General features: G+C 37.7%; 1 protein-coding gene across 2 annotated transcripts in view; it reads left to right on the forward strand.

The window, feature by feature from the left end:
• PARD3B (par-3 family cell polarity regulator beta) overlaps positions 1-22,747 on the forward strand; it is a 431,776-nt gene that overhangs the window by 139,630 nt on the left and 269,399 nt on the right. For both annotated transcript variants that reach the window (XM_074829348.1, XM_074829347.1), the window contains exon 4: positions 15,352-15,461. In XM_074829348.1, the coding sequence (XP_074685449.1) occupies positions 15,352-15,461 (110 nt within the window). The remainder of the gene's footprint in view (positions 1-15,351; positions 15,462-22,747) is intronic.

Below are 22,747 nucleotides of genomic sequence, written 5' to 3' on the forward strand. Positions count from 1 at the left end.
AGCCCATGGTGAATGTAAGGTAACCTACACCCAGTGAAAAAGTTTATTTTAAAATTCTGTGTCAGAGGTGGTCTTCCAGCTGTCTGACTCCTCAGCCCTCTGCTGCGTGGCATAAAGGCTATTGAATGTTAAGCATCACTTCAGAACTTGTGTGCCCTTAGAAGACTAAACTTAGCCATTTCACTGGGGCCAGACCATGACTGACAATTAGGTGTTTTCCCGTTGTTTCCACAAGACCTTAATGCTTTCTGGGATTAGATGTCATTTCTAACAGTGTTTCATTTCTGGTCCATATTGTTCTTGTACCTCCTTTGGTCTGAGCTTACATAATCAGACAAAATTATTTTGAATGGATAAATTGAGATGCAGTAATATTTCTTGAAAATTGGTATATCAAAGTCATTTAAGAAACACTTATTTCCTTTATTCTGCACAGGTGATGGGTTTTGCTTTCTAACCAAATGTCGTTTAGGTGAATACGTTTTTCCTTGTCACTGTTGTTGATCATTTATCTTTATAGCAGCACAATGTATTATGTTGAATTTTTGGTAAATTGTGTCCGAGTATATTCATTGATGCAATAACTAGTAAACTAACAAGTGTTTGGAATGCTGAAACATTTGGACATCCTTGTATGTAGGTGGTAGAGTAATTACTGGGTTAACTAGCACTGTTTTCTGCTGGCACTGATTTTAGATGTGCATTTTGTTTACTTGGTTTGGTTTTTTGAGTATATCATGTCTTAATATTTCTCTTTGACCAGACATGGTAGCTGAGAAGACTTTGCAGAGTAGGGACTTACCTTTGCAGACCTTGTTGACTTGATTGCCTTTATTCCCTGTTCCAAACTGCTGTTTCATTGCTGATGTATGATTAAACAGTCATTCTCTCATCTTAAAGATAGCTTTCCTGAGTTAGTGGATGACATTCTTGTGTAGTGTGTTAAGATCCTTAGAGAGCCCATGATGGATGGGTTTATGTATATTAGGGATACTAACAGTATGTGCAGATAGTCCTGTATGGGTTTTTTAATACACACATGTTTATTGTTAGAATTATTAAATGCACTAGCAATGTAGAGTGGTAAAACACAACTATATGGTAGCAACTAATGGGCTATGTGTAAATTGATGTGATCTTCCCAAAATATTTTCAGACTGTTTTGTTTTAGATGTTTACCAACTTCAGATTAGAGGGTTTTAATAAGTCTTTTCCAAATAAATGGTTACCCATCAGTAATCTTCTGCTTATGAACTGGTGCATCCATGATACTTTAAGCAGTGACCTGCAGGCTGTTGCTAAGCTAATGTCCAGTGAAAGTGTGCTTCTTCAGAGACCACTAGTCTATAAGGAATGCTTTGTGTGATCATTAACTTCAACTGCAAGCTAGCTATTCCTGCAGAGCATACGACATAGTCACTTCAGAAATGTTCCAGTTTTGTTTAAAAAGCAGTAGTGTGTCATTATAACTTTTCAAGTATGTAACGTGCCAGTACAGGTCCTTTGTTTTTAGTAGGAGAATTTTTCAATTTCACATAAGGCTTTTCAGTTAAACCAACTGAACTATCTTGAGGTTTTAATGTTTGTTGTTCTGTTGGCCTTCATAAGCCATCTTGTAATTTTCTGTGTACCCATAAGTGTGCTACTGGTCCTTCTCGTTTCCTTTTGCACCTAATAGTTGTGTTCTTTTCTAGTGGTTTTCCCTGCATGGTAGGTAGTAGAACAGGTAAGGGGGAGTAAGAGGTTTTAGCCTTTTGGGTTTTTTCATGATGTCAGTTTGTTTCTTCCTTTTCAGTCCATATGGGCAGGAAGGAGAACACTAATTTATTTATGGAGGATCCATTTTATGGACATGTCACTCTGAGCTGGAAATGCTTTATGACTGGCTCGTTGTTTTATATGCTTTATTTGACAGATGATGGTCAAGTGCACACAAACTTAGTTGTTGCTTTTTTTCTTTATCTTCTCCTTGGTGTTAAGTAGTCATGATTTTGCCTGGAGGAAGACAGACAGTATTCAGTGATACTTGTCACTTCTGAATACTAAGGTAGGAAAAAAGTGAGGTATGTGTAGGTATCTCCATGGTGGGTTTTTGTTGTTGTTTTAATTATTCTTTTCTCTTTCTCCCTTTCTTTGGAAATCTGGTTGAAGATTTCTGAAGCTGTTTTCTGAGTACAGGCATTATGGGAAGCAGATACGATTAGGTTACTTTGATTGTTGGCTTTTACAATAAAATTCAGCTTCTTAATGAATTTATACCTTTATTGGTGTTTAATTAAAATTGAGGTTAGATAAATAATTGCTTATAACAGTTATTGATAGCAGGTTACAAAATTCTCTTGTAAACTACAGGAGTTCAAGTCCTCCCTTTGGAAGCTTTCACTGCTAAGTAGGGCAAGTGTCTTGCTTTTCTCACTGAAAGGTCTTACTTTGGTATTTCAAAATTTGCATACCTTTGCTTTATAGCAAATCTCTGAGAACAAGATTTTCTTCTTTTATATATACACATACACACACAACCCCACCCCATCTGTTCAGTGTTCTAGGCAAGTGGAAGACTTGAGTGCAAATGATGGTTGGAATGGCTGATTATAGTCTCTCCTAAAATAAGCATACAAATGGCAATGATGGTTGAAGCTCAAATATTGATGCACTTGTGCTTTTGAACAGTCAATTCTTTCAGTTCTGGACATTTTATGTGGTGTCATCGCAGTTGACACTTTGTTCCTGAGAACAGAGATTGCTACCTGGAAATGCTCCAACCCTCAGTAGGTCTAGTACAGGATAGTAACAGTACTAACCTAGAAAGTTTTGATTTTCCATTTTGATGCAGTCATTGATCTTGTGGCCATGTCTTTTTAACATTTGAGAAAGGTTACTTGCACTCTTATGGAATTTCCTTGAAGGTGTTTTGGGGGCTTCAGGTAGAGAATATACTTAATCAGCTTAATATATTCCTGTGGTTTTGGACTTGCTCTAGCTTAAATAGTGCTTTATGGGGTTGTTCAGAACACTAAAGTAGTTTGAATGGCCCTCTGTCTTTGGATTGCTATGTCAGTCAACAGAGATGCTTCTATTGGCAGTGTCTTAGTTTGAAGTCCAAGGGAATTGAAGGCAAGGTTTCTTCCAGGAGTTTTTGCAAGTTTCTCCCTTGATAGGAAACAACAGTGTTGAAATTGTTACCTCCAGGGTACGGATGTCGCCTGTTTCTGTGCGACTTCAGAGCTCAGAAAGAATTCCTTCTCTTTCTCATCTACTTTGAAGTGGAAGTATTGTAAGTAGGCTTGGGGGCATTTTAAACAGCATATATTTGGTTAGTCCTCTTTCAGGTTGGTGTTGAGATACTGTGGATATACAGACATCATATTTTTGAATACAGAGGAAACCACATGATTGTGTTTTTTTTAAAAAGTTATGAAAACAGATTTGAACTGAAACTATTCATTTGATAAACAATGTTGTTAATGCTTGTATACAACATACATGCTGTGTCAGAGTAAGTAGGAAAGACACTTTTTTCTTTCATAAAAACTACCCTGTTAATCTTGCAATGTCAGTTTATTGGCTGAGTGCTCCAATGTTTGCAGTACATTGAGCGTAAAACATGCATATAATAATTCTCTCCTGTATGATTCAGGGAAAATTAACATCTTGAAATTAGTAAGGTTCAAAAGAAATGTATTATAGGAGCACATGCTACCTTCTGTTGTTTGAGGCAATACTGCTTATTTCCTTAAGCAAATATGACTTTATTCTCTTTCTCTGCACTGGAAGGCTGCTCTCATAGTAGTGATATCAAACGTTATTCTGTGCTGTTTGTCATAGGTGTTGTGAAGATGACACTGTACTTGATAGATTTTTCTCCTCTTCAGCGTTCTGTTTAATCTGCTTTTAAAGAATTGTGATGATCAATTCAAGTCTACTTGTGCTCCTAAAACAAATGGTTTCTGTTCTCAGGCAAGCTAAAGGTTTGAAGATAACTTTTCATTTCAGTCAGAGTGCAGTCTTGGTATATTTTGACCTCATGACTTAAGCTTGGTATTACCTAGTTGTCCTTGATTCATGGAAATGAGCTTTGCACCAGCACAGCTGAAGTTTATCTTTGTATTGCAGCAAAAGAATACAGTAATGCTTTCTGTAAAGACAGATATATATAGATAAAAAAATTTCCATGTGTTTCTCTGTCTTTGGGTTGCCCGTTTGGAAAACAAGCCAGTCTTTGCTTCCTTTCCCCATGCCCAAGAATTTAGTACTAGTGTAGGTAATAAATTTGTCTGCATAGCTGGTTACCAGAGAACCCCATTTCTTTTTAATAGCCCCTCTGCCTCTGATTTCACCAAAGATTGTTTCTCATCAATTATTCCCCTTGTCTCTATTCCCTTTGCACTTGGTTTAATATGCCTTACTTTGGGGCAAGGGGGGGTATCCCCATGAAAATATGTTAAGTAGGGAGAAAAATATTTTTCCATCGCAAGTCACACATTTTCTTGCAGTAGCTCTCTAGATGAGATGTTCATTTCCAGCCTTTTATAGTGTCAGGGAAGGTTTTGGGGAAGGTGATGAATGGAACTTAGAAGGATGGAATAAATTCTGTTACAAAAGTCTGTGCTGTTTTTTGACACACTTTATACAATGTCAGTATTTTTCCTCAGATTTTTGTCTATTTTACTAATTTTGTGATGAGGCTGGTTTTGTATTTGTATGTTGTTATGATGCATAGCTAGTTTCAAAGGTAGTATATCTTAAAAAGAAACAGACCAACTCACTTAGTATTTGCAGCTGAAGGTTTTGAAAGTCTGTGGTATAATGTCATACTGAAAGGCTGTAGTGCAGTCTCTGCCAGTACACTCTAGTGCTAGGTAAGACAAAGGAGTGTGTACGTGTGTTTATAAATATCTACAGTACTATGTGCTATATTAGCTCTGAGTCAATATGACAAAATGCGTATTTCAGGTTGAAAATGAGCCTGCTAAGCTTGGTTGATTGATAGTTTGAAATTGTTCAAGTTAGAGAAAAAAAAAAAAAGCCTTCGACTAAAGGTCTTGAGGTAGTAGATCACCCTTTTTTTCTTAAGAAACCAAGCTAATATAGTTTTAGACATTTTTTTGCAATGTTTGTTCGCTAATGATTGTTTACTGTGTGCTTCCATATGAACATGTTCCAGTATAGAGATGAACCCATCTTTATGAAAGCCATCATTAGACAAATTACAAATAACAGTTAAATGACTCAGTTTGCCTGTTGCCATGTAGTTCTCATTGCTTTCTGTTTAATTTACCCTTTCAAGAGACTTAGCTGATAGTTAATTTTTTGTCTCTTTATCTTGAAGCGCCACTTCAGATTTTGATTGTATCTCACAACAGATATCTAGAATCTTAGCCAAGTAAAATGGAGAGTTGTGTATATACTACTCCTGAACATAGTTGGCAAAAGATGCACCTCCCTCCCAATATGTTGCACAATTTTCCCAACACTGGCTGTTGATTTATGTTTTGCTTTCTTCGTAACTCATTACTTACATTAGAGGGAAGTCTGTTTACTGTAGACATTAAGTAAAAGGAGGATGTAGTTATGTTCACTAGAAAGATGAATCCTGCAGGGTATTTTGGTGATCTCTTCTTAACCCTCCCACAAAAGGGACAGATGACTCTCTGAGTGCTTTTTAAACTTTCCCACAGAAATAGTCATCTTACCATTTTAAATATTAAGACAGATTCATAGGGAATGATTATTCGCTTTACCTACCATGTAAAAACTCTGAGTATCAAACAAAACTATTGTTCAGCAGATTACAAAGCAAAACAACCCTAAACTTTTTCATGAAAGCGTTCAACTAAATTGTGTAATTCAGTGTTACAGGCCAAAAATCAATGAGTTATAATAGAATTAGACAAATTCACAGGAGGTGGCTTATCAGTGACTGTTAAAATATTGTGGTCTAGGTACCACTCTGATTTGGAAATCTTTCAGACATTATTTTTTGCAGGCTGGTAGGATAGAACACTTTGTTATGCCTTCTCCCTGAGTATTTGCTACCACTGTTAGATGCGGGATAATGAGTGAGTTGGACCCAATGTAGCTGCTCTTAGTTCTTCACAGAAAGTTTCAAGTTGAGGAGGTTTCACTGTTTTATCTTAATCTATTTTAAATTTGGCAGGAAGAAGTTTGATTTGAGACTAAAACTAGTTTACCATGACCAGAATAGAAAATAATCATAATAGGACTTGTTTTTTAAGGAAAAGTCCAACCAGAAAAGGTTCTTAGTTTACATCAGATATATAAAACACAGGTCACATTTACATATTACAAAAACCTGTATTAATGCCATAATTTGTCATGCTCCTTTAAAATACCATTAAAATGTTCAAAAAATGTATTCTACTATTCTACTACTAGCAATAAAATGCTACCAAAGTGATATTCAAGCAGTACAGTTTAGCTGCCAAAGTTTTAAAGAAAATTAAACCGTTGAACTGTGGAAAAGCGACTGCATAAGCACCTGTAACTGATGTTAGCTGAAGTGCTAAACCAGCTTTTGGCAGCGTGGCCTCATCTGCAGGTGCACAGAGTATTTTCTTTGTGTCAGTTTATTCAACTAGTACAGTTCATTAAGTATTTCATTTGAAGTTGAGAAATGGGCTGGGAATTGAAATAGAATAAATGCTTATTTTCACCTTTCAATCTGTGAATAAAAATGAGGTGCGAGAGTCTGAGATCTATTAGTTTTAAAATCTTATAGGATATATTAGCCTAAAATGATTGATTTAAATTCAGTAACTACAGATAATATGTTGCAGTCTGTTTAATAAGATGAATGCTTTTTGCTGTGTCCAGCAAGTTAAATGACTAAGACAACTGGTGGTTTTAAGTATATTTAACGTCTAGTTTCCATTGACATCCGAATGCCATTTGAAAGAGATTACATTAAAAAATAAACCAACCTAAAAGCCCAAAACCCAAAGTAAAGACTTTGCATGTGTGCATAGGGAAATTCTAATACACAAATTAATTTTTTTCCCAAATGACACGTAAAAAACATGAAATGTTTGAAACTGCTCTAATCCTGTGTCTGAAGCTGGAAGTTGAAGGATGTGCATCAGTCAGTGGGTGCACAAGGATGGTGTGATTCACAAACACATTTTCACCTGGACAAGAATAAGAGAAAGCCTGGCCTGTAGTGGGAAGTGCTGATTCTTGTTGGTAATAGCCGGTGTGTTCTCACAAAGCTCCTAATCAGTCTGCCCAGCAAGAGTAAGAGTTGCATATCTTGCTAGAGCTTGGGTTGGGAAAAACCCCACAACTCCCTGTTGTTAGTGAGGTGATGAGTCCTTGTGCCAGGAGGATTTTGCCGCAGCTCCTTCTCCTCTGCCTGGTCTCTTCCATGTAGTACCTGTAGACCCGTTGGAGTAGAGTCATGGTGCTCCCAGCACTCCAGTAACTCTGCGTGTGTCTCACGAGAAGCTGAAAACAGGAGCACTGTGTTGATAGAGGTGAGAAGATCCTGTAATTACTCTAGATCTGATGTGTGTTATGACCTTAAATATAAGAAATGATACCTGGTTAAGATCCAAACTTGAAGTCCTGTCCTTCACCTGGAAACTTTGTTGAGAGAGGTTTTGAAACAGGGAGAAAGTAACAGCATTACTTGTACATCTTCTGTAGATACATATGTATACTAGTGCCTTAAGATGAGAAGTGGTTAACTTCTTTTCATATGGATGTGGATTTCGATCCTGAAAATGGGATCTAGATTACCTTTATTACTGAAATAATGTATGTAGTGATTCTTACATGCCTATCTCTGAAACTCTAAAAGCTGCAAATATAAATATTCCATAGTTGTTTCATTTGCACCATTTCTGACAATGACAACACCAAAGAAATTTCGTTCTGGTCATAAAAGCTGTGAGAAGACTTTTTGTACTTCATAACTGAAATCTGACTTAATATGTTATAGCACATGCAACCAGAGAAAATCATTATTTTTAAATTTATGGCACCAAAGAACATCACCCCAAAACAATCTCTGTTTAAAGCCTTTACTGGGTTTTACTTGTAGGCGATTGCTTTTATTTTTCTTTGTAAGAAAAATTACACCTCATTTAGAGTGATAAGGAAATACTTTGTTCTGCACTGGATTAATATGTAAAAGAGATTGTTGGAAATGGATTTTCATCTGTTTATAGATATAAGTCAATTGTCTTAACTGTTACATCATTCCAGTTCATTAATATAATCTTGTATCCATGGGAATTTAAAAAGTGCAGTATGCACTTTGGAAAGAACAGATAACTGTAGATCTGAAATTGTATTGATAGGTGCTATTAGGAGCAATTTGAGTTAGCTTTAAACATAAAAGTCACACTATTGGAGCATTGCATATTTAAAAAATAAAAAAGTGATACAGCCCTATCACAAGGTGAATGTACAAATTAATGTCAGCTACATTTTAAGTACATGGCAGAAGCATTACATGATGCCTCAGGTGGTGGTAAGCAATAAATCTGAGGGTGACCAGATTTACCCACACTGATTGCTTAGTGCTCTCAAAAAGCGCTGACTGGCAGAACTGTCTGTTTGCCTGTTAATGTGAAAATTCTCTGAGAAAAAGAAGAAAAATAGGCATATATTAATGACCTTTCCTATATTTAAATATAAATTAATATCCTGCTTGTAATATTTTGTTTCCAGTGCCTGAACTGTTTCATGACAGGACTAGTTTAAAAGTCATTCTGTCTTCCTGGTTTAAATGGTGGCTGTTTTTGTTGCATATGTTCAGAGATCCTCCAGCCAAGAATTGTCTATGCTGAAGTGCAATTTCACATTTGTGTGTGTGTATGCATGCAGTATTTATGGTGTCTTGTTTCAACTCTGACTTGAAATTTTGTTGTGATTTGCTCAGAAGGAGCTCTGAAAAATATTTTGAAGCACATGCAGGTGAGAAAATAATTTGTCTGTCTGTCCAGGCAAGTGTAATTTGGAAGCAGGCAGCAGGCTAATTGTCATTGGTATGGCCTTTAACAGTTGACAGTTTGATACACACTTGATTGACAGCTTTTTTCCCATCATAGTCAGCATTTTTATATGCAGGAGCAGAATTTAAAATTACGATGTTAACTGTGTAGGTGATTTATTGTAAATCTCTTTCTACCCACTTATGGTGTTATGTCCGAATGCATCTTTTATTATCCTCTAAAATAGTTCTTCCCTGTTACTTGGAAAAACAAACAAACAGAAAAACCTCATAATATGTTGGTTGCCACTGGTGCAGTGGCAACAGATGTGCTTGCATTTCCTATGTTCCTTGAACTGTCAGCCAAAAAGTCATCTGAGAGCGTTTGCACCCAAAGCATGCTAAAATCAATTTTTAGTACATAATTTGACTGCACAGCTTATCGAAAATGCTCATGGGTGATAAACTCTGGTTGTCTTCAGCAGTTTTCTGAATTTGGCCCTGTAACAGCTACCTGCAATGTAAATCCCAAAGAATAAAAGGATTTCAGCCTGGAGGTGAATTGTGCTTTCCTGAGCAAGGAGGCTTAACAGCAAAAGAGTGAAATTAAGGAAGGGTTAGAATAAGCTTTTTTTGTGATAGCGGTTACCCTGAGCGATACTCAGCTGTCTAAATTTAGGCGTCAAATTTGATGCCAGAACTTGGAGCCTAGAGACCCTGAAGAGTTTTGGGGGGACCCCAGGAGGGACAGCTGGAGGTCCAAAGTTCCCCTGACCATGTTTGGATCCTGAACTCCAAACCTTACATTATTTACATGAGGTTGCAGGTCACTTCTGGTTAGTCAGCCCCTGCCTAACCTCAAATGCTGATTTTTGATCCACCAAAGGTCTTAAGTGAAGTGAGGCAGAGTGCACTCCTTTCCAGGGTATGTGTTAATGTCTGTACAGCTTTTTGATGAAATTTAAAGAAACCCCAACCAATCAAAAAAACCCCCAACACAACAAAAACCCACCACAAAATAAGAAAATAGGATTACATCTGGCATGGAGATCTTTCTTTTGCCATTGTGTTGATGCAAGTTTTCAGTTTTTAATTGTGCACAAATGGCAGAACTTATCTTCTGTTTTTTTCTAATGTAACCAATTTAAATCTAAGTGTGGTTTCTACCATATGCTTGTTTCAACCATATTTGCAGTTAAAAAAAAAATATTTCCAAAACATAAGAGTTCAGGGAAAATACACTGTTAACCATGAATCTGTGTAGATACTAATTTTTGAGGGTGATGCTAGCAAAAGGAAAAGATTGATCTACATGGCTTGAAACAAAATGATACAGAGTTTACTTTAAGGAAGGAAAACTGCAGGACTTTTTTCTCATCAGTTTTGTCAAAGAGTATGTATTGTGAATAAGGCTGAGACATCCACGTGTGCTTAGAAGGTACTGTGGTACCATAATAGAAGGCACTCTGCAAATTTTGAAAGAAGGGGAGATACACCCTGAAGTGATTGACATTAAAAGCTGTCATCACAAGAAAAATTTTAGTCTTGGGCATGTGTTTGAATTTCGTTGTCTGTAAATTAGTGATGCAATGCAGCAAGATGAGGATAACTAGTTTTTTAAACTGAGTTCCTAAGTTTAAAATAGAAAGTGCTACTCTGGCAGAGAACAGTAGTGCTTGTAAATAATGTGTGTGTATGATCAACTTGGTATGCAGAAAGGAGTTTTCCTGTGTCTCATCATTCAGGGAAAAGATGAATTTTCTGTTTGAGCTTACAGTGGTTGTTATAAATGTTCGGCACAAATGCAAGAGCGTGAGTAGAATAACATGGAAACACAGCAAGACAAAGGGAAAGCAGTAAGGAAAAAGGCAACATTCTGTTTCCTGACAGAAGAAAACAGATGACAGAATCTCTTAAGTAAATGTATAATTGTCTATAGTATGTCTGTAATAAATGGGTATCAGTGATGATTTTTCATTACATTTTATCCATGCCTAAGGAAGATGGTGATGAACAAATTCAAAGTATCTATGTATAATGGACATGATCTGACTCCTGAGTCATGTTGAGTCCTGGGCAATGGGATTTGGAGGGGTTTCCTCTTCCTGAGTGCAAGGGAACATGCTTGGCTGTCAAGAGCCTTGTGTGTGCGGTACAGAAGAGGCAGGGAGAGGCTGAAAAAGGAAAGGAGCCTGTGGGAGAAGTGTGGGCTGGGAGACACCGAGTGGCAAGGAGGGTGTTCTTATGGCAGGGTGCAGCCTGAGCCGCAGAGGAGATGAGGGGAGATGGAGGAGAGTTGGTTAGCTCTGAGAGCTGCTGGGAATTGCTGTCTCCTGAAAGGGAGTAAGGGATTCTCCCCAGAAAGAGGGAGAGTATAACTTCTTCTCAAGTCTTTCATCTAATCTTCTTGCTTGCCATTTGTTTTCCACTATTAGAGAGGGCATTTTGGTACAATTTACTTTTGCCTAATAAAAGGTTGTTTTCATGCTCCAGTGTTTTTGTTGTATGCATGTAAAACAATAAAGACCAGAGGGACTGTTCTGCATAACTTTAGCTAAAGACTGCAGTTGACATGGTTCACAGAGATGTTACAATTTGAGATATCTCTGTACAAAAAATTACGTTATGTGTCAGTAAATATATTTTAAAAAATTTAAAAAATAGACTCTGGTTTTCTCTTAAACAAGAAAATGATCTGTTGTAGGACCCTAAAATTTACAACAAATTGAGAGAAAAAGAAAGCATTGTAAACAATGGTCAAAAAGTCCAGTTGTTTTTGTGCAAGTAGAGAAGCATTCCAGACAAGCACTATAATTTCATAGCCTCGTGGCAAAAAGCAAAAACTTGCAGGAATAAAAAGAAAGCAAATAGCTGCAAGACCATCTTCCCAAATTGGAAAACAGTATTCTCTATTGTTGTGGTTTAACTCCAGCCAGTAACTAAGCTCCTTGCAGCCGCACACTCACTCCCCTGTACTCACCCCAGTGGGATGGGGTGGAGAAGTGGGGAGAAAAAGAGTGAAACTTGTGGGTTCAGGTAAGAACAGTTAAATGACTAAAATCAAATATGGTAATAAGAATAATTGTAATGAAAATGAATATATCAAGAAGAGAGAGAGAAATAAAATCCAAGAAAAGACACGGGATCCACAATGCAAGTGCTCTCCACCCACTGACCAGTGCCCAGCCAGTTCCTGAGCAATGATCTGCCCCTCCCAGCCAACTCCCCCCAGTTTATATATTGAACATGACATTCTATGGTATGGAAATCCCTTTGGCTAGTCGGGGTCAGCTGTCCTGGTTAGGCTTCCTCCCAGTTTCTTGCACACCTGCTCACTGACAGACCATGGGAAACTGAAAAATCCTTAATGTAGGATAAACACTACTTAGCAACAACTAAAACATCAGTGTGTTATCAACATTATCCTCACACTAAATCCAAAACACAGCACTGTACCAGCTACTAGGAAGAAAATTACCTCAATCCCAGCCAAAACCAGGACATCTATAATCCTGCTGCTCCTGGCTTGGCTTTCAGAGTTTAGACAGCTGTAAAGTGAGAATTGGATAATGCCATTTTGCTTCAGATTCTCTGGAAAACGGTGCCAGAAAGCAAGTGAAAGTTGGTCTTCAAAATTGAGGACAGGGGAGATGTGGTAAAAACAGCACCTTGCAGCAGTCAATACAGGGAGCAGACAGAAGTGCTGAAGTATGGTCCTGTCTTACTAGACAAGCATTATGTGAGTGGTGCGGTACAGGAGACATCTTCTTTCAACTTCTGTGGAAGCTGGGAGGCCCTGGAACAAATGAGGGTCCCATCTCCCAGGAGTCACAGTGATGAGAGACTTCATCTTTCTGAATTGAGGAATGAGAGAGAAATGAGGAGTTGGTTGTAGAAGACAGCTCAGGAAAACAAGAAATTTCAGGGTGTTGGCTTTGGGAGAACGAGTGAGCTTAATATAAGTGATTTTTTGGGGTGGTTTGGGGTTTTTTTTCCCCCATCTTTAGTTGGCTGTGGGTACATATATATTTTTTTTAACCTCTTTAAGTTACTGTTGATTTCTCAGTGTGGAAAAAGAAGGTCAGAAGTGAGAAAAGAGGCTGGGATCATGGCCTAGAAGAGTATAAGCAACAGGATGTTTTAATTTGAATTTGGAATTTGGCTCATTGAGTTCTGAAAGTTTTACAAATCAAAGTACCAATGCAAAGGGCTTTAACAAGAGTGTTTCTCTGTACTGTTCATATTTATGTCAAAAGGAGTTGGAGACTAAATTATGCTGAATCATACAAAAGTGTCTCAGCATCTGTTTTCAAACTGTTGTATTGAAGAGAGACTGAAAATTTGATATAGGGCACCAGAAACACTTCAGTTGTACATGAAAAACATTACTAGTCTTAAAGAAGGGAATAACTTAAAAATCCAACACTTTTTGGCTTTAGCTTTTATACACCACCTTATCAGATATGCTTAGAGGGGAAAAAAAATTCAGCACCATGTGAAGAACAGGAATATTTGAGTGAAGAAATTTGGTTCCTTTTGACCTACTGACACCTTTGGAAAATCACACAAAACGGATGCATTTGGTCATCAATCACTTTCTTCAGAATTTCCCTGTAAAAGCATGTGTAGCTTTTGATATCAAGATGAGGATCACTTGGAACAAAAAACAGTGTTCACCTTTTTGAACATTCCCTCAATACCAGGACACAAATTCAAGTCTTACTTTTGCTTTTCTTATTGATTTCCTGCTTAAGTAGACATAGAAGGGATTACCTGCATATAAAAACTGTTGCTCGCTATGAGGAAGGGTAAGAGCATTAGATTCTCTACTTGTTCCTCAGCATCAGGTGCTGGTATTTATTCCAGCTATAATTACAAAGTTGCCTTGAGAGTGAATGTGGTACAGGCACTCCAGCTTTGTTAGCATCTCTCTAATGAGGAAACTGTTGCATGTTCAAACTTCTGTTATAGATCTTGTAATTATGGCTGCCATCAGTCCCAGCCACTATAATTAATATTATAACTGACAGTTACAATCTTATTTTTACTCACTTGCAACATTTGAAAAATTATTGTCTTAGACCAAAGTTCTCTTCAATTCTTTTGTTCGCCTGTGGATAAATTCTTTTGGAAAGACTTGGGGAAAAAAGTCATTTTTGTTTTAATTTAATTTGGGATAGTGTGAGAAATTTCTTACTCATATTACTAAAGATGTTTTCCCCCTCGCCCCACCTGAAAGTTTTGCAAGGAGTGTTTCATAGTGTATTCTGCTAACTGGATGCCTGTGTTGCTAGAAGCTGCTTACTGGTCTTTGAGGTTGTTTCCAGACAGCACGTGAATAGACATGAATAGTTGGTGAGTCTGATTGGAGATGCCTGCAAGAGGAAGCTGTTTAGTCTACAGCTTCTCTGAAACAACTGCAACTGCCTGCGTCTGTTCCCTGGGAATCCTGGTAGTCAGTAGTGGGAGGCAGATCTGCTGTGAATAAAATCTCTTCCCCCTCTCCTCCTTATATCCTTGTTTAGGCTGTCTCTGCAGAGCCAGCCCAAGGCACTTTAGATACTAAATGAAGTTAATGTAGGGAGTTGCCCATTTACCCTTTAGCTGCCTCTGTACCCAAAAACCTGTGCCTGATCTGTCATTTACATGCCTCAGGTTGGGACAACACAGAAGTAGTGGTGATGGACTGTTGCATCTTGTGAGCTTATGGAAATAAGATTTATGACTGTATATATATGGTCATGCCATCATATTCAGAGCGACCTTCCACAGAGGTTAAGTGTGGGTTCTTACGATTGGTGTGGGAGGCACAAGCAGTTGCTCAGTATGGATTTTGGACATATACCAGGAGAAGGTAAGGAACAGTTGAAAATGAGATTGAGAGATCCCTGTTTGGTGGGTTAATGCAGAACAGCACAATAAGAGCTGTCCTTAGTAGTGCAGTGAAAGGCTTTAGATCATGTCTTGGTTTAGTTAAGTAACCACTACCAGTTGTAGGAACTAACAATAGCAGTCCAGTTCTTCCTGTGTTCACAGTTATTCCTTAGATCAAGTGTACGATCTCCCTGTCAGAACTTGATGGTACATGTGGTCACAGATACATGTAACTACGTGTTTGCTTTTCTGAGAAGGTGTCTTTTTCTCCTGTTTGTCAGCAGTTTTCACTTAATTTAGCAGCTCATGGATTAAAGTCTGTATAACAGAGCTTAAAACGTTCTTGTTAACTTAGTAAATACCAGATGGCACAACCCCATCAAATCTAATAATTTACCAGGTGGATATTGCCACAGATAAACTTATATTTAAGCGCTGTACACATCTCTTAGTTAAACCACATGAAGCTTTACCTTGTGTTCCTGTAGCACCCTTGAACAGATGCTCTTTATTTTGTCTCTTAGGCACACCGCTTCTAGTGCGAAGGAGCAGTGATCCAGCTTTGGGGCCACCTGCTGACTTCCACCCAAGTGCTTCTCATCCCAGTGACCACAGTCTCAAGCATGTTGTGGCAGTAGGTGTCATGTAACTCACCTTTTTCTTAAGGGCAAAAACTGTTCTTACCTGTTGGTCTATAGCAGTTTTATAAGCTATATATGTATTTGGATCTAAAACAAAGCACATCATACTCATTTTCTGTAAAGGAGAGAATTTCTTCTGGATTAGATGGTTATTTTAGATTATACAGTCGATTAACAGTGGCTCTATTTTAAAAAAATAAGATATTTCCATAAAGCTCAATGGTGATGTAAGGCACTGGAATATGAACTGAACTTTTAGCAATTATTTATTTGCTCAGTATCATATTGTCCAGTTTACCATTGCTTACTGGAAAGAAATGTACTTTCCCTTTAATATGCTTTATTGGTCTTGCACCCTTTTTCACTTTCCTTGTTTTCTCATGACTTTTCTGTCTTCCTTTGGCACCCTGCTATTATCCTGCCTGGTCTCATCTTTCTCTCACTTTTCTGTTTTACAACCTGATTCTTCGTTTTTGAGGATAAATTTGTTTTCAACATAGTTATTACTAAATATTAGTGCAAGGACACAATTAGTGAGGATGCCATAACTCTTATTAGATCTTATTGCAGGCCATCTTCAGTCTTCTAAAAGTGATACTGTCTTGGTCGCACTTGGGCCACAGTTCTTACGCAGTTTTAAGGCCTGAAGCTTTCTGTTTGTGTGTGGGGAAGGCATTCCTATATTACTTATAAAAAGATGGATGTCAGCTGGGATACAGAAGTGTATCAAGGAGAATAGAGCTTTTTCTTAGACTTGATGTTTGCCTAGAAAGCTCTGGTGGGTCTGCTTCTACTTTTTGCCAGATGAATGCTGGCTTAAATGATAGGGCAGTTGCACTTACTTTCATTTGCCTGTGAAATTTATGCCTGTCCCCTTTAGCTTCCCTATACAGTGTTGGAACTCACTCCCTGTCCCCAGTTGTGTAAACCAATCTATCACTGTTTTGTTTCAAAACAAAAACACTCAGAAACCCCCAGCCTCTTCGTTTGATGTGAGGGGGATGTTTCAGCGTAGATCACAACTAGGCTGATTCCACAAATAGCCATTTTCACGTATTAGGGAGCAGAGGAAAGAACTGGGATTTGTTCCACAACACATGCTGGAGTTGGGAACCTTTTCAGCTGAAGATGTTGTATTTAAGACCATACTTCCAATTAAGTTCACATGAATGAAGTAAGTAAATAGAAAGTCAGATGACTTGTGTATAAATGATGTTCTATGGGTCTCAATCTTAACTCTGTAATTCTGAAGGCCAGCACAGGATTTTAGTTGACTGTTCATTGTTTCTCTTTGCATGGCCAAATGTGTGTGCATCTAAATATTAAGCGTGCATCTTGTTTTATGGTGGCTTGTGTTATTTACCAACTGGTGCAATTTTAAAAGTGCTAGTGACTCTCCAAGTATAAGTGTCATAGGGGGCTGAACTTTGTCAAAGTCCTGTGTCATTTGTCAGACCTGTTTGAGCTGAGAGGTTTTTCTCGATGTTTGCTGCAAGCAGTTACATATTAGTGAAATACCAACTTAGCCTGATAAATGAAACTACAAAAAGAACTCTTGGCTAACAGTGCAGATCTTACTCTCTTTGCAAAGTTGAGAAATGTGTAAATTGAGTATGTCAGTGTGTAATGCTGACCTCTGGTATTTTATAACCATGAAAATTGAAAAAAAGAAGTGGAAAATTTGGTGAAATCTGTTGCATTCCAGGACACGTTTTGAATGCTTTATTTTGACCATCAAGGAGAGAAAGATAGGCTTTTGTTTTTTTTAAAAAATATAGTATTAGCGGTGTAAGTGTATTTTATGCCGTCATGTGAGGACTACAGTTGTATTTGGAAGCCAGAACCTCACCATGCTTCACTACTTGCATCAGTACACAAGAATCCTCTAGGCCTAAAGGAATTCTGTGTGCTTAAAATACAGAGCATCCCCCTGTCAGCTATAGGGATAACAGTCAAAGCTTGGATAGATAACAACAGTGGAGAAGGCTCTCAGATTTTTTTTTAAATGTCATGTAAGGGGCAGGGGGAAAAGGCACAGCAGGTTGAAAGTTTTTATTGTTAAAGTGAAAATCTGTTACAGCAAAATACGTTACACCAGCTCTTATTTTTGCAACAGTACCATTTCTAAAACTCTCATTGTCAATCATACTGAAATATACTTTGGTGTAATGTTTTGGGAAGCATAGAAAACTTAAATAACATAGGTTAAATTAGGTACATATTGTTTTAAAACACGGGGAAGAATCAATATCTGACAAATGAAAAAGCATTTCAACTGAAACTTCACAAACAACTGAACACTGCATTTTGAATATAGCTATGCTCTTTCATGCAAGTGTTAAAGCAGTATTTAGAGAAAATTCATTTGTTCTGTATATTGCTGCTGAAAATTTAAAAGTAATACTGCATTTCCTTTGACACAAACATGTATTTTTTTTTACATTAAACTGCTTCCTTGCTGTCACATGCAAGTTAGAAAAAACAGAGCTGTTGGTGGATGAAACAATTTTCAGTTGCATGTAGTAAAAATTAGATCTCTGCATTTATGCCACACTTATCTTAGCAATCATTTTGTAATTGAAACTGGCTTCCCTAATTACCTTAATTATTTTGGCACTTCTGGCATTTTGGTGTTTGGCACATGTAGAACTGGCAATTCAGTTCTATGTGGAAATACTCATAGTTAGCCTGTATGCTGTCTTATATGGTATGTACTGATACACCATTAGTTGATCAGATTTTTGAGAGCTGATTATCATACGAATTTCTGAAGACAACACTGATTTGTCTCTAGGAGAGTGCAGGATAGATGTACAATAAGTAATGCATAAAATAAAACAGCAAACATACAGCAACATAAGTAAAGATCATTGCTGTCCAGTTCAGGTGAACTGGATGAACCTGATGAACCATTTGAACTGTTTACAGTATTTATGGAATCCAAGCAGAGCATATATTCTGTTTTTTAGGTGTTGTCCTGTTCATTCAAAGGAATTTTTTTTTTTCATGCCATATGACGATTACCAAAATTATAAAATCTTTCCTGAGTGACTAGGTAGTTTGAGAAGAATTTAAGCTATTCTTTCATATTTTCTCTGACACTTATTTTGTCTTAGCTGTAGTTTTAGCCCCAATTAACAAAATACTTCTAGATCAATCAAAAACTGATGGTGAAGTCCAGCATCTGTTCTTTCAGACTGGAAGTCATTTAGCAGATGGTACGAAATTCGAGTTTCTTTTTTCATCCAAACCTCTCCTTCCTTATCGTGGTAGATGCCACTGAAAAATTTAGAGACTATAATCAGGGAAAAATAGGGATAGCAAACATCTGAATTTGTTGTTGAAGAAAAGGTATTTGTTAGTGAATTTGTTAATTTATGAAGGCAGCTGTTAAGCTCTTCTGCTTAGTTACAATCATAGAGCCCTGGCCAGACATTCAGAAATGGGAACTTCCCTCCCTATGTTTCCAGAGAGGACTTCAGGGAAGCATCATTAGTTTAATGTATTTCTCTGAAAAATTTGGTGGCCATAGCTTTGCTACTGCAATAGTCACATACTGGTCCAGCTGCTTTTTGTCTGTGAAGGGCCTGGCTTCAGAAAGTGGAGTTAGCAATGGACATGAAGTCTTCCACTGGGGACCTACCCTGGAGCGAGGCCATGCTGTGTGATTGAGAGGGTGGAGCCCTTGCTCAACACTCATCCCCACCTTGCTGAGAGGAGATGCAGTTTCAGGTTCTCTGCACCAACTCAGAAGTTCCTAGGTGGATCCCTCATCCCAAGCTCCACTCTGATAAAGATAAGATGCAGCAAGGCAGAAAGTCTGAATTGTGGGGTTCTTTTGGTTTGTTTTTTTGAATTTCTTAGGAAGCAGATTACATTTTGCTGCTTTTGCTCAGTCCCATTCATCCAAGTAGTAATTGCCAAGGTATAATTAAAACATCCGAACTTTACTTTCTGGAGCTTTTACTTCTGCTTATCTGTCTCTTTGCCCAGGGACAGACTTCCCTACTATCTTAAGACTTGATCTGTCATGAGTTTCAGATGGGGGATTGGAGTCCTATTTAAAGTTGATGGGAGTTTTGCATTAATTCTGATGGGACTAAGGTCACACCCCCTCTTGGTAACTTGCTGATTATTATGGGGATGCTATGCTCTGCCTGACTTTCTTTTCTTTTATAGTTGCATGTTTCCTGCATAAATGCTTAGGTTAACTTGGGAGTTAATCAATGGGAATGGATGATTAAATTGTATTTATCCATATTTAAAGGTACAATGAGATGCTGGATCAATTGAAGAGCTGCTCCGGTGGCTCAATACAGTTTCAATTTTTACCTAGATGTGACTTGAAATTGACTGTGTTTTATGCATTATGGACATATAATTTGCAATTTTGGATAAGGTTCATATATAATCAGAACATTTTTATGTTTTGAGCCCTTGTTAAAAAGGGTCAAAACATCCTCTGGTTCTTCTGGCCATTAATTGTGTTTGTAATGTATTAGCCTTCCTGATTAAGTGTCTGCAGATTAGCATAATGTGAACGTGTGTAAGGATGCAGCTCCACGATTTGTTACTTTTACATACTATTTTATGTACACGCGTAAACATAAAGATATGCTACAATCAGAGCTTGGCTTTGAGATAAAGATTGCGAGTAGAACTTCCAAAATGTGTGGGTATTTTATTATAAGAAAAAGGCAGAAATATTGCTTCATCTAATCAGGCAATTTAAAACCTGGGCAGGGCAGAAAAGATCTTTTTTGACACACTGATGGAATAATGCTGTAGAGTCTATAACTTGGGTTGATCCAGCAGGTTTCTGCTAGGTCTCAAGCTAAGAGACTGCACTGCCATGAGGGTTGTATTGTCTATCTGGTTTTAGAAGGTAAAACTTTTGTCCAGTTTGTTTACTCACCCTGACTATGTCAGGTAGTTTTAATTTCTGGTCCCTTTGCATGTGTTAAAATTTCGATATGAAATTATCCCATAGTTATGTGATAGAATCATAGACTAGGTTGGGTTGGAAGGGACTTTTAAAGGTCATCTAGTCCAACCTCCTGCAGTGAGCAGGGACATCTTCAACTAGATCAGGTTGCTCAGAGCCCCGTCCAACCTGGCCTTGAATGTTTCCAGAGATGGGGCATCTACCACCTCTCTGAGCAACCTGTTCCAGTGTTTCACCACCCTCCCTGTAAAAAATTTCTTCCTGATATCTAGTCTATCCCTAGTTATTTCTTCCTTATATCTAGTCTAAATCTACCCTAAATCTACCTTTTAGTTTAAAACCATTGCCCCTTGTCCTATTGCAACAGACCCTATTGTCTGTCCACATCTTTCTTATAAGCCCCCTTTTAAGTATTCCAGGAGGTGGGCTGTGAGAAGGAGATATTGGGAGAAATGCAGTAATTCTTCAGGAACTAGCAGTACTGGAAGGATGCTGCAGTGCTTGTTGATGTATAATAATTATAATTAGACAACATATAAAGTAGAGATGGAAACACATCTTGGGTATTACAATGTGTGTTGCAGGGTAGAGGCTTCCCTGAGGTGGTGTGGTCTCAGACTGTCATTCATAATAACAAGGTTTTTAAATTCTGGAAGGCATTTATTTTTCTTCTGGTAAAAGTTTTCCGATTAATAATTTAACTCCTGCTCTTGAAATACTGCTGTGTGGAACTGAACAGAAGATCTGGGGAGATTTAAAAGAATTTTCTGTCATTCAGCTGGGGAGTTCCAAACAGTTTTGAGTTTTTTAAAAGGGAATTCTGATGTGGGTGAATCCATTTTTAAAGCAACTACTGTGTGTCTGTTTATGCTGTGGAACATATATAGAACACTCCTAATCAGCGCAGGAGCTTGTCAGTGTATTGCTTTTGATGTCTGATTAGATGATCACAGGGACATCTGCAGTGAGTTAGTTTTGAAGTTGTTGGTGTGAGGCACTGCAGGAACCAGAGCTGTGTGGCACTCTTACACCATGAAAAACTGCTGCTCTTAAAGAACCTTTTATAAATCCAACTATGCAGCTAGCTGAGGGCTGTCAAATTAACAAAAGCCGTTCCTTCTTGATTCTTTCTGTTGCTTTTCAACCCTGCACTGCTTTTTTTCCCCTTCCTTGTGCTGTGTGCTGTGGCATTCTGTGTCAAAAAGAAATTACTTTATATTGTAGAGGAAAAACTAAGAAATGTAAATGAAATATTTGTAATACTTCAGAATACTGAATAGATGATCTGAAAAAGGACAGAAGTGCCCTGTGGTAATTTCCTCTTTTGAGGGTGCAAAGAGGTGTGTGTGTGGGGGGGGAAAGTCCTCTTTGTGTTCTTTGCACAGCCTACGTTTCAGAAAAAGTATATTGTTTTACCTGTATTGTTTAAGATGAGCAGTGGGTGTAATTTACATATTTTTATTTGAGAAGGATAAGTAGACTTTTTGTGATTTCTTTTAATAAGCGCTAATCATGAATGTTCCATGACGTTAATACAGTATATAAATTATCAGTAAAAGTGGTACAATTGGTAAAAGCAGTTATTCATTGTTAATATGTTCCTTTCTAAAGCGTGTTTCCAGTGAGAGGAGTGTAGGGTTCTTACTGACTATTTATGAAAGAAAGTATCTATTATGAAAACCATCAAAATTCTCCATAGTTCTGGAACTTATGTTAGTAGGGGGCTGGGTTTTGTTTCCTCTTTAAAGTAAATTTTGGGCCTTGGCTGTCATTTTGAAGATACCTGATTGTTTATAAACCTTCCTCTTTTGTCCTCTGCCTTGTGTAGTCAGGTAGATGTGATTGCAGGTGATGGAAGATGGCTGAGAGACTGAAACTCTTTCTTTTTCCCACGTGGCCTATCATACAAAGAATGTGGAAAAATTATGGGATGGAAATAAGAACTGTTGACAAAAAAAAAAGGGAAAAAGGTCACGTTTTCAATGCTGTTGACACATATTAATCTCTATAGCTACATCTTTGGGGTCCTACAAAATACTGTCATTCCATCTGGAACAGTTTTTAGCAGGCAGCTTATGCAACAGGCTCATGGCGCTGAAATTGGAATGAAACGTTAGCAAGTTACTCGTATGTCTGACAGTCAAATTAAAAGTGGAAGATGACAGTCAACATGGCTCATGCATATCATTTACTGTCAAGCTCTAGAAACATTTAGCTAAAATAAAATAGTTTCTCAGTCAGTGTCCTACTGAAATGCCTGCTACTAAATAAATAACATTTTCCATAAACATAGCAATCCAGTGGACAACTGGGAATAATGACAGAGATCTTTGA

This window comes from Strix aluco, chromosome 6, assembly GCF_031877795.1.
Source record: "Strix aluco isolate bStrAlu1 chromosome 6, bStrAlu1.hap1, whole genome shotgun sequence".
NCBI lineage: Eukaryota > Metazoa > Chordata > Aves > Strigiformes > Strigidae > Strix > Strix aluco.